Here is a 16,997-nt window from a genome sequence, read left to right on the forward strand (position 1 = left end):
AAATATTTTGTCCGACGTGGAACTGGAGACGCTGCCGGATGCCATGGAGGAGAGGTAGATGACCCTATACTCTGGAGTGGGAAGGAGGCTGCCAGCCACTGCCATTTGCCGGGCCTGGACGCAGGTGGCAGAGGCCGTCAGCACCATGGGCAACACCAGCAGGACTGCCCAGCAGTGCACAACCTCCTCAGGGCGGACAGGGTGAGTAGGCAGCACTGTGCCCTTAGCACCAACCCCTGCCCGCACACCCATAATCCCACCCCTCCACCCGGAGGGTGACCGAACCCACACTTTGCACCACCCTGCACCACATGCCGGTGCCCATACCGGCTGCTATGGCTGGGTGCCCTGGTCACCAAAGCCACCAGCTACCAAACTCCTGGGCTGCATGCATCGGAGTGTCTAACACTGTGCGTTTTATGTTTCAACTACCCACCCCCACCCCCATGGCATGCACAACAGCCGAGAGTGGGAGTAGACTGGAGGGGACCACCAGACCTGCGCAGCAGAACAGCAGGCACTGGTCATGTTCGGAGGGCCTGAGGAAAGGGCACTCGCCAGGCGGATGTCGGCATAGGGTGAGGAAGTGAGACCACGCTAGTTGCGGTTCCCCATGGCACGTGTGTCACCCTCACCACCATTCCACCATCACCCCTACACCCACACCGCCCTCACACACCCTCTCCACCACCACCACTGCCCCTACACTCCCTCTCCACTCCCCTCATTACCACCCCCTCCCCACCCCGGCTCGTGATGCAATCATGTGGCACAGACCCAAAGGGGGGTGGCCCTGTCCCAGAGGGAGATGGCGCAGTCACTGGCTGATATGGCACAGACCCAGTCAGAGACAGTGTCTTCCCCTGACTCGAGCTCCTGGGTGTCTCTAGGATATGAGTCGGGTGCTGTGTCCAACACCGTCCACCGTCCCAGACACACTGACCTCGGTTGGGCACTTTAATAAAGAGGCTCCTTGGACACTATCTGGTGCGCACCACACACATGCTCTGAAACTCAGGTGGAGGTAAGAACTTCCAAGGTGGCGGACGGTCTGAGGGTGGGCCGACCCCAGGGACTAGCAGCCATTCAAATGGATTTCAGGTTTCTAGAACAGATGGTCCCATTGATTATGGAGATTCAGTCGCAGAGCCAAGGACTACATGAGGGTTGTCCATGAGCATCCAGTACCTGCGGGCTCAGTTGGAGGAGTCCAACCCCATCAAGGAGCAGGAGGTGGTGTCGACTATGCGTGTCACCCAGACCAACATCTCACGGGTGGCGTCCGCAGTGGAGGCATTGAGGGCGAAGGTTTCAGCACGGGTCAACATGTCCAAGGCTGGGGCAATCTGTGCAGGCAGTGGCCAAGGCCCAGGACAGCTGCCCTATCACAGGCAGCCATGTACCTGAGCCACCTGGACATTGCAGCAACGCTCCAGAGTGTCGCCCAGTTACAACGGGCCATAGCTGAGAACGTTGGCAGCATTGCCCAGGCGCTGGCCAATGTGGTACAGACCCAAAGGGATGTGGCCCAGTCCCAGAGGGAGATGACGCAGTCACTGGCTGATGTGGCACAGACCCAGTTATAGGTGGTCCACTCCCTGTGCTCCATGGCCGCAAGCATGTAGACCCTGGTCGAGACCAGAGTGACAGTGCCAGGTGACAGGGGAGCCTCAGGGATTAGCTCCACTTGCACTCCCATTCCATGGAGTAGCCCGGGGGCCATCAGGCAGCCCAAGGGAGCAAGAGATAATGGGCCTTTGCGGGCGATTTGTGCAGGGGATGTATGATAATAATAATGATATTCTTCATTGTCACAAGTAGGCCTACATTAACACTGCAATGAAGTTGGGGCGGTATGATGGTTAGCCCTACTGCCTATGGTGCTGAGGACCCAGGTTCGATCCCGGCCCTGGGTCACTGTGCGTCTGGAATTTGCACATTCTCCCTGTGTCTGCGTGGGCTTCACCCCCACAACCCAAAGATATGCAGGGTAGGTAGACTGGCCACACTAAATTGGCCCTTAATTGGAAAAGAATAATTGGGTACTCTAAATGTATTTTTAAAAAACACTGCAATGAAGTTACTGTGAAAAGCCCCTAGTCGCCATATTCCGGATACACGGAGAGAGAATTCAGAATGTCCAAATTACCTAACAGCACGTCTTTCGGGACTTGTGAGAGGGAACCGGAGCACCCGGAGGAAACCCACGCAGACACAGGGAGAACGTGCAGACTCCGCACAGACAGTGACCCGAGCCGGGAATCGAACCTGGGTCCCTGGTGCTGTGAAGCAACAGTGATACCCACTGTGCTACCATGTGCTGGAATACGGCAGCATCTCGGACAACAACCCCCGGTGCATCACATGGGCACCAGGCAGACCAGGGCGGCACCACGCCACCTGGGATCTCCAAGCAGCAGCCGGGCCCATCCAGGCCTGATCGCCCCAGAAGACAGGCACCAAAGGGAATCCAGGTCACAGGGCGGGAATCACAGCGGGCCACCCCACTCATGATTTACCACTTTGGGATCCACCAAGATATAGCGTTAGAGCCCGTAAGGCCAGAAAAGTAGACACCAGTTAAGTTGGCATGGGTGTAGGGCACAGTATAGTGTTGGAGGCTACGGCACAAACATGTATATATCTGTTCGCATTAAACACCTGTGCACAACTTTACAACCTGCTTTGGTGCTCTGTGGGAAGCGTGTGAGGGATGGGTGGTCTGAGCCAGCTGCAGGATGGGCGCAGGGGCTGGGGGTGGTGGGGGGGATGGGTGGACGTTGTGGGTGCGATTGGCTCGGAGATGCAGCTGAGCCAGCGCTCACCGCTCCGGTGTCCCACTCCCATCCCCCTCCTCCTCCTCCCACCTCCACCACCCCATGGTTTCGATGGGACCGTGTGATGGAATGGCCATCTCGCCTGCAGGGATCATCCAAGTGGACGGTGGAAATTGCTACCGTTTCAGGAGTTGGGCGTCGTCAAACAATGCGGAGCGCCAGGGCTCACCAAAAAGCGGTTGTCAACATCATTCATCCTATAGACCAGACACGCTGTTACAGCCAACCCAGGATCCCCATCCTGTGGTGAGGCAGGTAGGAAACACAGAGGGCGTTGCAAGCGCGGAGGGGGGGGGAGGGGGGGGGGAGTGTTCATGGGAGGGGGTGGTCGGCGAGTTTGGGATGTTATGTCTGTGCCCCTAGTCGGTGAACCTGGAGGCGGTTAGAGGTTTAAAGAGGAGGCAGAGTCAGCTCAGAGCCAGCTCGGTACATGGGAAAGATAGAGCATAGCAACCGAGCAGAACAGCGAGTACATCTAAAGAAGACCAGATTTTAAAAAGAAGATTGATTGTCAAGTTGGGCCTGAAGGTCCCTTCAACCAACCAGAAGGATCCAGAAGCAAGATCTTTTTTCTTTTCTGTAAAGACAGTGATTGCATCTTTTAAAAGAAAAAATATATAATAATAAAATAACTTAAAAGTTTTAACCTGAAACAGTGGTTATTACAAAGCTTACTTTACTTACTTCGCAATGCAGGACCCAGGATATCGATGCTACTAAGTGATAAGTAGGGAAACGTCTTCTGTGAAGGTATGGGTTATACTGGGGGTTAACTTGAAAACATAGTTTGACCTGAATAGCATCCACCTAAGCCTGCATAGGAGTCAGGGAGTGAGAATCCCTGTTCACCATTTAGAATATCGACCCCTTTTGGTATAAGGGGAATTCTAAGAATAGTGGTGAGTTTTCAACTTCATGGCGCCCAACGTGGGGCCTAGAATATTAGACATTTCTAGGTAAAGTGAGGCTAGAATATTAGAAGATTCTAGTTAGGCAGAGTGGAGGCTAGAATATTAGACGTTTCTAGTTCCCAAACAACGGTTAGAATATTAGAAGTTTCTAGTCTATGTGTGAGCCAAACTTTACCTGCCGAGTTTAGTTTGGAAAGTCATTTGTGACTGACTTTTGGAAGGATATTCTGTGGAGTGAGGGGACATACAACTCAGGTTGGGTGTGAAAATCAGTAGACTAGAAGATACTGACCCTGAGAAAAAGTCTGCAAGACATCTTAGTGACAGCACTAAAAATCTTGCATCCATTACTGGTAAAAGGAGGCCAAAAAATAAATCATCCTTAGAGTGAGGCAGATTGTGAGGGGCATCTTAGAGAAATAGGGATGCCTATAAACCTTTAGAGACCAATAACCAATCAACCCTTAACTAAAACAGGAAGATAGTGCCTTAGTACCCTTGGATAGGGCCCAGAAAGGGTACTTATCCTTAATTTCAGAGAGCACCTGAAAGGGACAACCATGAACAGAAGTTAGAAATCCGAAAAATGGCAATTAGAGTAATCCTCTTGCTCTGAAACATGGTCAAGACAGTTGAAGCAATGAAACAAGAGTGGAAGAAATTAACAGAGGCAAAAAACTCCTGCATAAGAGAGACTTATCAGCACGGAGGGGTCTCAATTTTTGTTAAGAGTACCCAAAACCCTATAGAATAGAGGTCCAAGATCTGAATGGATGAATGAGTGTGTGTATGTTTAATAAGGATTTGTGGATTTCCTTTGGTGTTTGTATTTTTAAAATGTTGTATTTTGCAAAACCGAGTTTCACATCAATTCGAAGTTGTAAACGGCAGGTAGACATGTGATCAGTATTATGAGGTAATAAATCAGTATGTTCAGAACTAAATTGGTCTCAGAATAAACAGATAAAGAGGTTTTTTCTCAGCAGCAGTCAGCTGTGTGCAGGAAATTACTTTGAAACAGATGGGTTCAAATTGACACGGCATAGCTCCGCAGGGTCCTAGTGCCCGATGATCACAAGAAAGTCACTCACAGGAAAATAATGATGTTTAGAATGTTCAATACATTGAAGAAGGAGATTTAGGGAATAAAGATATTGGACCAACAGTTAGATTAAGAGAATTACTTGCAGTATCAGGAAATGAGAATCTGATTGCAGGAAAAGATTTGATAAAAATAGATGCAGGTAAAATTAAGATATTAAAACCAATTAATAATACAGAGGAAGTGTGGGTGAAGCTACCAACTAAGACTGCAGGAAAAATAATCAGTGAAGCTGTAAAATGTAAAGACAAGATTGTTCAGAATCTGGGTAAACATGCAGTTGAATTAGAGAAGCATAGTGTCTGGAGCAAAATAAATTGTATCACAATTAAAACACATGACTCAATTGGTGGGAAGATAGTGAATTAAAACCCGTTAGCAGCATTGATTGGACAGGTGATAAAGTTAAAATGTCATGTTTGGAACGTACCTTCATAAAAATCCGGTCGTAATCAAAATAAAGTAATTAAAGTAAATGCAGTGGCAATACCCGGAATGTATCAGGGTTAGGTTTCGACCAGATTGGATCACTGAGCGAGCAAAAGAGGAGGAGTTTGAGATTCTTCGAATCTCACTCAGGGGTGCAATGACAGAAAGAGGGGGCTTAACAGGCCTTAATTGTATGATGTACATCAATGATAAGGAAAATAAACCAGTTCAAAAAGAAAAAGGAAAGAAATGGCGGCAAAAGAAATCCGGAGGTCCTGGAGAGGGCACTTCTGGAGTATCCAAACGAAGATACAAATTAAAGAATAGGGCCCTCTCCACCCTTGACCTGTTCATTTGATTTTTAAGATGGAGAAAATAAATAACAGACAAACCAGTTCACAAAAAGGAAGAGAACTACACTCCAGAGAAGAATGTTTTAGACAGGATTGGGGGGAAACTAATGATACAATTGGCTACATATTTGAGGGAATTGAATGACAGAACCCGGAGGAAAACTTTACGGGTTAGAAACAAATCAAAATATCAAATTATTACTGAACAATGAAACCTCCGGTCAGACATCTCTAACTGGACATCAGCTGATGGATGATTTGCGGTCTCCACGGGATATGTACTTCGCGGTGGAGTTATTAAGGGTCTCAGCAGACAGCAGCAACTGACGAGGAACCCCAACATGATAAATGACAATAGTTTAAGAATTTTTGTAGCTTGATGCCACGGTGGGAAAATTATCACCAATGCAGCAAACAATATTGCATTGAAGAGCTGTAATAGTTATTAAGGAAGAAATGTAATGTAAATTGTTAGGGACTGTTATGTATGTATGATAATGGGGATATGTGGGCCGTTCAAGAACTTGATCAGCATTTCTAAACTGTGTGAATGTTTTAATAGAGGGGGAATAGTGGTAGTTTAGTGTGTTTTCTTGATTTAACTGCATAGAACATCACAAATAATATTGATGTTGTTAATACGCCATATTTTATATGTAATGATTATTGGTCCCAAAGTCACGAAGGGATGTGTCGATATTGTACTTTATTTTTAGTGTTGAAATTGTGATAACATTTGTAAATATGTAAAGTTGTAACACACAGTCTATTTGTGTGGTTAGGTAATGAGTAATGTGTTAAGATAAGACTTAATTTTTACTGTGTATTTAACAATAGGGAGAATTTATTTGGAAAAAGAAAAAGCGATAGTTCGATGTGGTTCTGCGAATACTGTTGGCTTATTATGTTGCAAATGTTGTAATGGAAAATATACAGTTCATGTTGTAAGGGAGATGATAACAGACGAAAGGGATTTGGTGGAAAATTGGCAGAAAGATATTATCTCATTGTAGAAGCCAGGTATTTCTAATACAACTAGTATAGGTAAAAGATAGCTGTTTAAGCATAAATATTAAGCCCCAGTTTTAAATACCCATTTAAAATGAGAATTTCAGCACCCATAACCTCAGGTCATGACAAAACACATAGCTTCAACAGAGGCACAAAAAGGCCTGACACATGCATAAACTAATTGGAGATAAAGACAACATTTTCACTAAGAAATTTTCAAAGACAGTTTGACATTAAGAAATGAGCTGTACCAGTAATCAGATCCAGGACGAAGCAGGCACCATAGCAACATGAAGGCACCATTGTTCATAATGCAGATAATAGCTAAGTCAGCAGAAGACCAGTTTTTGCTGGTAAAGATAAGCAGAATATCGCATTCCATAACATGCACAAGTATTCAAACATGAAACAATTAAAACTAATGTTGCACATTGAAGATGGACGGCTTGCCGTCAAATCAAATGTGTTTGAGTCTAACCCAAACCAATTAGGATTATATTGGGGTGTGATTAGATGACTTAAGACAGATATGAAAGGGTATAACTGAAAAAGTTTCGCCCCACGATTTTGGAGTGTGGAGTGTTTTTGGAGTGTTTTGTTTTAGTGTTTTGTGTTTTAGTTATGTTGGAGTTTAGTTTTAGTTTAGTTCTCTCTCTCTCTCTCTTTTTCATATTTCATTTCCAGACTTTGACCTTTTAAATGACTTTCGAGCTGTCTGCCTAAGCAAGAAGATAATGTCTTTGATTATCTGAAAGCTTCAAATTGTCTCCGAATTGCCTTTTAAATGACTATCAAATTGTAATCAATAGAAGACAAATAAAACAATTCCTATTGGCATCTGAGAAGTTTTAACGGCAAATTTCTACTGAGTTCCAGTAATCGCAAAGTGCTGCTGGTAACCGAATAGTAGGAATCCGATAAATTCCTTCAACTTGGCATAGTCTAATATTAGGAATCTAACAACTTGGTGTAGTCGGCAGCAGGGGGGAGTGCTGATACGACCTTCGGAGGAGGCCCAGAAGACAGCCGGAAAGCTTCGAAGATAATCAGAGGAGGCCCAGAAGACAGCCGGAACCCACGGCTAGACTAGGGTAAGAAATATCTTTTTCACCCATTAAAAGTCTTAAAGCCGCATCAATCAGTGCTTTAACCCCTGAAATGAACATTTTTAGAGACAGTGTTAAATCAATCAGGTGCCAGTCGTTGAGACTAACATAGACGTGGCTGGAAGATTAGTCACGGCAGTCAGCGATCAAGGAAAATTTATGGCTGATCCAAATCAAAGTGTAGATTCAGAGTCTTTAGCAGGCAGAAAATTACTCCCCACTACATCCAAGGGGGGTGCTGGAACACCAGATGTTTCTGTTGAAGATATGTTGGGGGATTGTAGATCTTTCATTCGTAGACAATTTGACCTATGTGAAACCTCAAAAAAATTTGAATTAAAGTATGATATCCCCAGAGGACAGTGGTCCTTCGATAATATCAAGAGAGCATGGGGAAATTCCACACGATTACATGGTGCAGAACGTGTAAAATGGTCCCTGGTAAGTACGGGACAGATATGCAGTCAGCAAGAGATCATTATTAAAAATAAAAGTGAGAATGAGTATAGGTGTGGATAGCACAATTGCTTCACAGCTCCAGGGTCCCAGGTTCGATTCCGGCTTGGGTCACTGTCTGCGCGGAGTCTGCACATCCTCCCCGTGTGTGCGTGGGTTTCCTCCGGGTGCTACGGTTTCCTCCCATAGTCCAAAGATGTGCAGTTTAGGTGGATTGGCCATGATAAATTGCCCTTAGTGTCCAAAATTGCCCTTAGTGTTGGGTGGGGTTACTGGGTTATGGGGATAGGGTGGAGGTGTTGACCTTGGGTAGGGTGCTCTTTCCAAGAGCCGGTGCAGACTCGATGGGCTGAATGGCCTCCTTCTGCACTGTAAATTCTACGTAAAAAAAGGTCCACTAAAGACCAACTGCCAGTTGTTGAAGAATTGCGAGATGCAAAATCCAAACTTGAGCATTATGATGAAATTAAAACAGAATTACAAGATGCAAAATCCAAACTTGAGCATTATGATGAAATTAGAACAGATTTGCAAAACAAAACCTCTGAACTCCAGCAGTTATCTTTTCAAATAGCAGAATTCCAAATTCAAGTTTTTATGTGGAGTCAGAATACCAACAGTTGCAATTAAAAACTGAGCGAATTGAACTTGAAAATTGCAAGTTAATCGAAGAAAGATGTGTTTTAGAAAGAGATATAAACAACGTCACTGAACACTGCAATCTTTCTGTGCAGAAATTTGAACAAACAACACAAACTCAGAAAGCAGCCCAAGCACCCCACCTAGTGGCACAATTGGCAATTGCACAGCCGAGATCAAGTGTCAAGAATAAATCTGTTCCTTTGTTACATGAATCAGACGAAGATTTTGGATCCTCACTGTCTTCAGGTGATGTCCCGGAGGACTGGAGAATAGCCAATGTTGTTCCTCTGTTTAAGAAGGGTAGCAAGGATAATCCAGGGAACTACAGGCCGGTGAGCCTTATTTCAGTGGTAGGGAAATTACTGGAGAGAATTCTTCGAGACAGGATCTACTCCCATTTGGAAGCAAAGGACGTATTAGTGAGAGGCAGCATGGTTTTGTGAAGGGGAGGTCGTGTCTCACTAACTTGATAAGAGTTTTTCGAGGAGGTCACAAAGATGATTGACGCAGGTAGGGCAGTGGATGTTGTCTGTATGGACTTCAGTAAGGCCTTTGACAAGGATCCCTCATGGTAGACTAGTACAAAAGGTGAAGTCACACGGGATCAGGGGTGAGCTGGCAAGGTGGATACAGAACTGGCTAGGTCATAGAAGGCAGAGAGTAGCAATGGAAGGATGCTTTTCTAATTGGAGGGCTGTGACCAGTGGTGTTCCGCAGGGATCAGTGCTGGGACCTTTGCTCTTTGTAGTATATATAAATGATTTGGAGGAAAATGTAACTGGTCTGATTAGTAAGTTTGCAGACGACACAAAGGTTGGTGGAATTGCGGATAGCGATGAGGACTGTCAGAGGATACAGCAGGATTTAGATTGTTTGGAGACTTGGGTGGAGAGATGGTAGATGGAGTTTAATCCGGACAAATGTGAAGTAATGCATTTTGGAAGGTCTAATGCAGGTAGGGAATATACAGTGAATGGTAGAACCCTCAAGAGTATTGAAAGTCAGAGAGATCTAGGAGTACAGGTCCACAGGTCATTGAAAGGGGCAACACAGGTGGAGAAGGTAGTCAAGAAGGCATACGGCATGCTTGCCTTCATTGGCCGGGGCATTGAGTATAAGAATTGGCAAGTCATGTTGCAGCTGTATAGAACCTTAGTTAGGCCACAATTGGAGTATAATGTTCAATTCTGGTCGCCACACTACCAGAAGGATGTGGAGGCTTTAGAGAGGGTGCAGAAGAGATTTACCAGAATGTTGCCTGGTATGGAGGGCATTAGCTATGAGGAGCGGTTGAATAAACTCGGTTTGTTCTCACTGGAACGACGGAGGTTGAGGGGCGACCTGATAGAGGTCTACAAAATTATGAGGGGCGTAGACAGAGTGGATAGTCTGAGGTCTTTCCCCAGGGTAGAGGGGTCAATTACTAGGGGGCATAGGTTTAAAGTGCGAGGGGCAAGGTTTAGAGTAGATGTACGAGGCAAGTTTTTTACACAGAGGGTAGTGGGTGCCTGGAACTCGCTACCGGAGGAGGTGGTGGAAGCAGGGACGATAGTGACATTTAAGGGGCATCTTGACAAATACATGAATAGGATGGGAATAGAGGGATACGGACCCAGGAAGAGTAGAAGGTTGTAGTTTAGTCGGGCAGCATGTTCGGCACGGGCTTGGAGGGCCAAAGGGCCTGTTCCTGTGCTGTACATTTCTTTGTTCTTTGTTCAACGCAGGACCCAGGATATTGATGCTACTAAGTGGTAAGTAGGTAAACCTCTTCTGTGAAGGTATGGGTTATACTGGGGGATAACTTGAAAACATAGTTTGACCTGAATAGCACCCACCTAAGCCTGCAGAGGAGTCAGAATATCAACCCTTTTTGGTATAGGGGGAATTCTAAGAATAGTGGTGAGTTTTCAACTTCAAGGGCGTCCGTCACCTTGACGGCCACTGGGAGAGGGTGTCCTCCCCCACAGTGCCAGGTGCGCCATGATCCGGCAGATATGTCGCCGGTGTCTTCGACAGCAGGTGCTCGAATGACAGGCGTACCTCCTCTTTCTCTCTCTCATCAGTCACGGCACCTATTTCTCGATTTTTAAAAACATAAGTGAACCTCACCTTCAGGAATTACCCCCAGTGAAGGCGAAGGATCATGAAGGCTCTGGAGAATACCGGGACAGGCCCGCTAATGATGTGCAAACGCTTGCTGTACGTGCGAAGTGGAACGCATTGACGCCATTGTCGAGGCAACAGAGAATTGTGATTTGGCGTGAACCCGGCACCCGCCACGATTTATGATTCCAGCGCCCCAAGACTTTGGATATTTTCAAAGAATTGTTTGTTCATTTCAATTGTGTGGCGACTCCGTGTCAAGTGGGGCTGGAATTGACCGCACACTAGTCCAGGGTGTCATAGCATCATCCATGCAAGCTTAATACTACAACCTCTGATCCAAATGCGTGTGATAGAGTTATTTCTCTGCAAGGGACAATCTTCAAGTGCTTGCAAGGGCTTTTCAGCAGTGCCCAGCATAAAGTGTTCTTGTAAGGTGGAGTAACGTATAGCTGTTTCATCATAGAGTCTTGAGCTTATTTATTGGCCAAAGAAAATGTACATAAAGATTTTTGGCTCTTAAAGGTAGTTTTCAGTCCCAACAGAGGCAATCAAACTCCTTTGAGATATATGAACCCCAGTTGCTTAGGGTTCCTTCTAAGGCTTTACTGGGCAGAATTTGGGCAGCACAAGAATTCCCCTCAATCCACTCCATGCGATATTGCAGGTTGAGGGGAGGAATTGTCTTTTCTTCCCCTGCTGGAAAATGGTTTCTAGTAAGAAATGGAATGGAGAGGTTGGGAACAAATATTTGTAGCTGCCCACTCCCTGATACAATGCTGTCCCTGTTTGAGACAGGCAGAGGGAGACCCATTCCATACAAGGACCCATGGAATCACAGATCCAGGACCAGGACTCAACAGGATCATATCCTTATGCTTACTGTAGTATTTCCTCGACATTCCCCATATTCTTACGCAGTAGAGCGAATTAACCGATGTTACATCAATTATTTTTGTATATTAAGTTTATATAGAAACATAGAAAATAGTCATTTTCTCTTCAGTCAGTTTTTATGTTTCCTGCAAGTTTACTCTCATACTCTATTTTTTCCTTTTTAATCAATTCCTTTTCACTGAATTTTAAACTGCTCCCAATCCTCAGGTCTATTGTTTTTCTGGCCAATTTGTATGCCTCGTCCTTGGATCTAATATTATGTCTAATTTCCCTGCTACACCATAATTTGCCCATCTTTCCTGTTTTACTTTTATGTCAGACAGGAATAAACAATTGTTGCACTTCACACATGCTCTCTTTGAATATTTGCCATTGCATATTTATCATCATCCCTTAAGTATCGTTTCGCAATCCATAATAGCCAACTCGCACCTTATACCATCTTAGTTTCCTTTATTAAGATTCAGGACCCTAGTCTCAGAATCAACTATATTGCTTGATGAAGAATTCTATCATATTATGGTCGCTCATCCCCAAGCGTCCTCGCACAACTAGATTGGCAATTATTCCTTTCTCATTACACAATTCCCTGTCTGGGATAGACTGTTCTCTAGTTGTTTCTCAACGTATTGGTCCAGAAAACCATCCTGTACACACTCCAGGAATTCCTCCTCTACAGTATTGCTATTAATTTGATTTTCCCAATTTATAAGCAGATTAAAGTCACCGATAATTACCGATGCTCCTTTAATGCATCCATCTCTAATTTCCTGTTTAATGCACCTCCCAACATCACCACCACAGCTTGGGGGTCTATGTACATCCCCACTAAAGTGTTTTGCCCCTTGGTGTTTCTCAGCTCTACGCATACAGATCCCACATTGTCAGAGTTAATATCTTTCCTCACTATTGCGTAAATTTCGTCTTTAACCAACAATATATATTAATCCTTTAATTCCTTGAAAACTAATTCCCATTATATCATTTTCATATGTATGTAGATAAATGTCAATGCACATCAACTACCATACCTCTAAAGTTAAAACTGCATAAAACTAGGTCCCCACTCTTTGATCTGAAGGTGAACAATACTCATTAAGCCATTGGAAAATGATCCTTTCGTTCTGAATTAACAGATGTATTTTACCTGGCAGGATCATAATATTTATTGATGTGGCTAAAGAGATCTTTGCACTAACCTGTACATTTCAATAGCACGTTCATCCTCCTCATCAAACTCATCTTCTGCTTCCTTTAGTCCTGCAAGGTCCATCCGTTCATAGGGTTTAACTGTGAGATGCAAAAGTTTGAATATAGTTTTTTTCACATTGGACATCATCAGTACATTGGCTATTTTGAGTCTGTGCCTGGACATTTGCTCAAAGCTTCTCTGGTTCTGTCACTGTAACTTTATTGGAAATATGGCGAAAACTTATGAATGTGAACGTGTTACAAAAGAGCCTAAGAACTTAAGAAATCGAAGCAGGAATGGACCATACAGCCCCTCAGGCCTGCTGTCCAAACAACGCGATCATGACTTCAACCTCAACTCCACTATCCTGCCCACTCCCATGTCCCTTGATACCCTGAAAGATCAAAAATCGATCTCAGTCTTAAAGACTCTCAACAATGGAGGATGCACACCCTTGGTTAGATAATTGCAAAGATTTATTATCCTTTAAGTTAAGATGTTTCTCCTTATCTCAGTCCTAAATGATTGAGCGTTTATCCTGAGATTGTGTCCCCGTGTTCGCGATTCCCCAGTGATGGGAAACAACCTTTCAGCATCTCCCCTATCAAGCCTCTTCAAAATCTTGTACGTTTCAATGAGATCACCTTTCCTTTGGTCTAAACTCCAGAGAATATAGGCCACATTTACCCAGCTTCTCATCATAGGACAATCCTCTCATCCGGAACCAATCTCGTGATCCTTCACTGTGCTGCCTCTAATGCAGGTCATATCTTTCTTTAAATATGGAGACCAAACTGCGCACAGTGCTCCAGATATAGTCTCACGAAAGCTCTATACAATTGCAACAAGACTTCTTTACTCCTGTACTTCAATGTCCTTGCAATAAATGCCAACATGTCATTTGCCTTCCTAATTGCGTGCTGTACCTGCAGACTAACTTTCTGTGCTCCTTGCACATAACAAGTTTCTCTCAACGTCAGCATTTAAAAGCTTCACATTTTTTGAAACACGTTCTGCTTTTCTATGCTTACTAGCATAGTAAGAAGTCTTACAACACCAGGTTAAAATCCAACAGGTTTGTTTCAAATCACTAGCTTGCAGAACGGTAGTGAATAACCTTATACTTTCCCACATCCTCTACCTGCCTCCTTGTTGCCTATTTACTTAACCTTAATCATATTTATTTGCACTCTTTTTGTCTCATCCTCACACAAGCTTACATTCGTACTTAGCTTTGCATCGTCAGAATAATCAAATACATTACTCAGTTGCTTCCTCTTAGTCATTAATGTAGATTACAAGTAGTTCTCCACTAGTTATGACATGCCACTTGAAAGTGTCCCATCGATCTCTATTTCCTGTCTGTTAACCAAACCTCTATTCATGTCAATATATCATCCCCAAGTCCATGGGCGCTTGTCTTGCATAGTAACCTTTCATGTGGCACCTTGTCGAATGGTTTTGGAAATCCAAGTTTACTACACCTACTAATTCCTTTCTATTCACCCTATTAATCACATCCTCAAAAACTCTAACTCTGTCAAACACAATTTCCCTTTCATAAACCATGTTGGCTTTGTGATTATGATTTTCTAATTGCAATGCTGAGACTTTCTGAATAAGGTTCCAGCATTTTCTTGATAACTGGCGGAAGACTAATTGGCTCAGTTTTCTCTCCCTCTCCTTTCTTGAATAGCAATGTTAAATATGCTAACTACCAATCCACTGGGAGCACTCTAGAATCTTGGGAATTTTGGAAAATCGCAACCAGTGCATCCACTATCCCTCCCGATACCTATTCCAGAATCCTAGGTATTCCTCGGTTCCTAGGTCCCTTAAGTTTCTCTGATAACTTTCCTCTGCTGATATTAATCACCTTAAGTTCCTCACTTTTATTAGCCACTTGGTTAATCTCTGGTATGTGAGTTGTGTCTTCTACTGTGAAGGCAGACACAAAATCTTAGTTCAGTGTCAGCCATTTCCGCATTTCCCATTATAATTTTGCTGTCTCAACCTCAAGGGACCAACGTTTACTTTACAGGAATTTATGGTGGCAGAGTGGGAGCATCTCCAATCATGGGCAGGATTCTCCGCGAACCGGCAGGGTGGGCAACTCCGGCGCGAAGGAGTGGCGTGAACCACTCCGGCGTCGGTCCGTCCCAAAGGTGCGGAATCCTCCGTACCTTCAAGGGCTAGGCCAATGCTGGAGTGCTTGGCGCCACGCCAACCGGCGCCGAAGGGCCTCTGCCGGCCTGTGCAAGTTGGCACATGCGCGGGAGCGCCAGCGTGTGCTAGTATCATTCCAGTGCATGCGCAGGGGGGTTCATCTCCGCGTCAGCCATCGCGTACTGTTACATCGGCTGACGCAGAGGAATAGAGTGCACCCAAGGCACAGGCCCGCCCGCGGATCGGTCGGCTCCGATCGCGGGCCAGGGCACCGTGGGGGCACCTCCTGGGGCCAGATTCCCCCGCGCACCCCCGAAGACCCCGGAGGCCGCCCGCAGAGCCAGGTCCTGCCGGTAAGTACCTGTTGTAATTTACGCCGGCGGGACCGGACGAAAACGGGCGGCCACTCGGCCCATCACGGGCCGGAGAATCGCCTCGGGGGCCGCTGCCAGCGGCTGCCGACTGGCACAGCGTGATTCCCTCCCCCGCCAAATCCCCGGCGCCGGAGAGTTCGGCAGCCGGCGCGGGCAGGATTCACGCCGCCCCCTGGCGATTCTCCGACCCGGCAGGGGTTCGGAGAATCCTGCCCCATGATTCCAGTTGAGAACCTCATCCTCCAGAAGCACCATCGAAGATTTGAGCGTGTGTTCTCCCAATTTCTTGATCATCAAAATTAAAAATGCATAGTTCGAAAATCATGAGTGTCAGGCAAACAAACTTCTGACATATGGATCCGATAGGCGAGAGTCCTCAAAGCAGTGTGGGCTGGTAATATTGCTGCTAAATTCTTAAGATTTATTTAATGATTTTTTTTGTTTAGACTGCTGCAATGAACCTATGGGTGCGATTTAATGGGACAATTTCAAAGTGTCGATCTGGGTGCATTAGGCGGGGTATTTCTCGACAGCCATGTTGACGAGATCGCCCTTCAACTCTTGGTGCCAAAAATGGGCCAAGAGATTCTCGCCATTACCGGCTCCCTTGCCATCTGATTTGCCAGACCCGCCCATCAGCTTCTCGCCATAAACAAGAGGGAGCTGCTTTTAAGCACAGACCTGCTCCTCGCTTAGGAGATGCTGACCTGGCCAGGCTTCTCGACACTATTCCCTGTTCCCCCAAGGGGGCCGGCGGGCCAGTAGCAGGGTCAGCAATGTTGCCTGGGAGGCAGTGGTAACAGCTCTCAATTCGGGGCTCACAATGTCCTCTCTTTGTCCCTGGAGGAGAAGAAAGACCATAATAAGTGGGAAAGGGACAAGACGGGAGGCGGGATACCAGAGATCCATGTTCTCTGTGAGGAACGGGCCCTGGAAATCACGGGGTTGTCCGAGGAGAGCAGTCATTGACAGTTAGGTGGCCTACACCACAGATGTGAGGATCTACTTTCCCTTCACCCAGATGACCTGCCTCAAGTGAGTTGTGCATATCAGACAGAATGTTCCTTCTCTCTCACTGACCACATGTTCATTGTCTCGCAGGATCTTCATTTGATGAGGCTGGGTCATCCGGAGTTGTTCTCCCTCCCCGGACCCAAGTGACTATCTCGGAGGAGAGCTCCGAGGAAACCACCATCAAGGCGTCACAGCTATCACCCCCACCCAGTGCAGAGACATACACCTCGGTGGGCGACATTAGTGGACAGGCTTCTGGGGCACAATCTGGTGAGCACCACATAGTTGCTGATGCACAACAGGTGGAGGCAGGAATATTCAAGGGAGGCAGCAGCCGAAGGTTAGATGGATCCCAGTTCTAAATTGAGTCCCAGCCAGATGGTGAGCCTTTGGACAAGGTTCTC

At 45.7% G+C, this 16,997-nt stretch overlaps 1 protein-coding gene across 2 annotated transcripts in view; it reads right to left on the reverse strand.

Moving 5' to 3' along the window:
- Positions 1–16,997, reverse strand: part of LOC140409570 (phosducin-like protein 2) — a 47,060-nt gene that overhangs the window by 20,518 nt on the left and 9,545 nt on the right. For both annotated transcript variants that reach the window (XM_072497941.1, XM_072497942.1), the window contains one exon: positions 13,047–13,137. In XM_072497941.1, coding sequence (XP_072354042.1) covers positions 13,047–13,137 — 91 coding nt within the window. The remainder of the gene's footprint in view (positions 1–13,046; positions 13,138–16,997) is intronic.

Source organism: Scyliorhinus torazame, chromosome 3 (assembly GCF_047496885.1).
Source record: "Scyliorhinus torazame isolate Kashiwa2021f chromosome 3, sScyTor2.1, whole genome shotgun sequence".
Classification (NCBI taxonomy): Eukaryota; Metazoa; Chordata; class Chondrichthyes; order Carcharhiniformes; family Scyliorhinidae; genus Scyliorhinus; species Scyliorhinus torazame.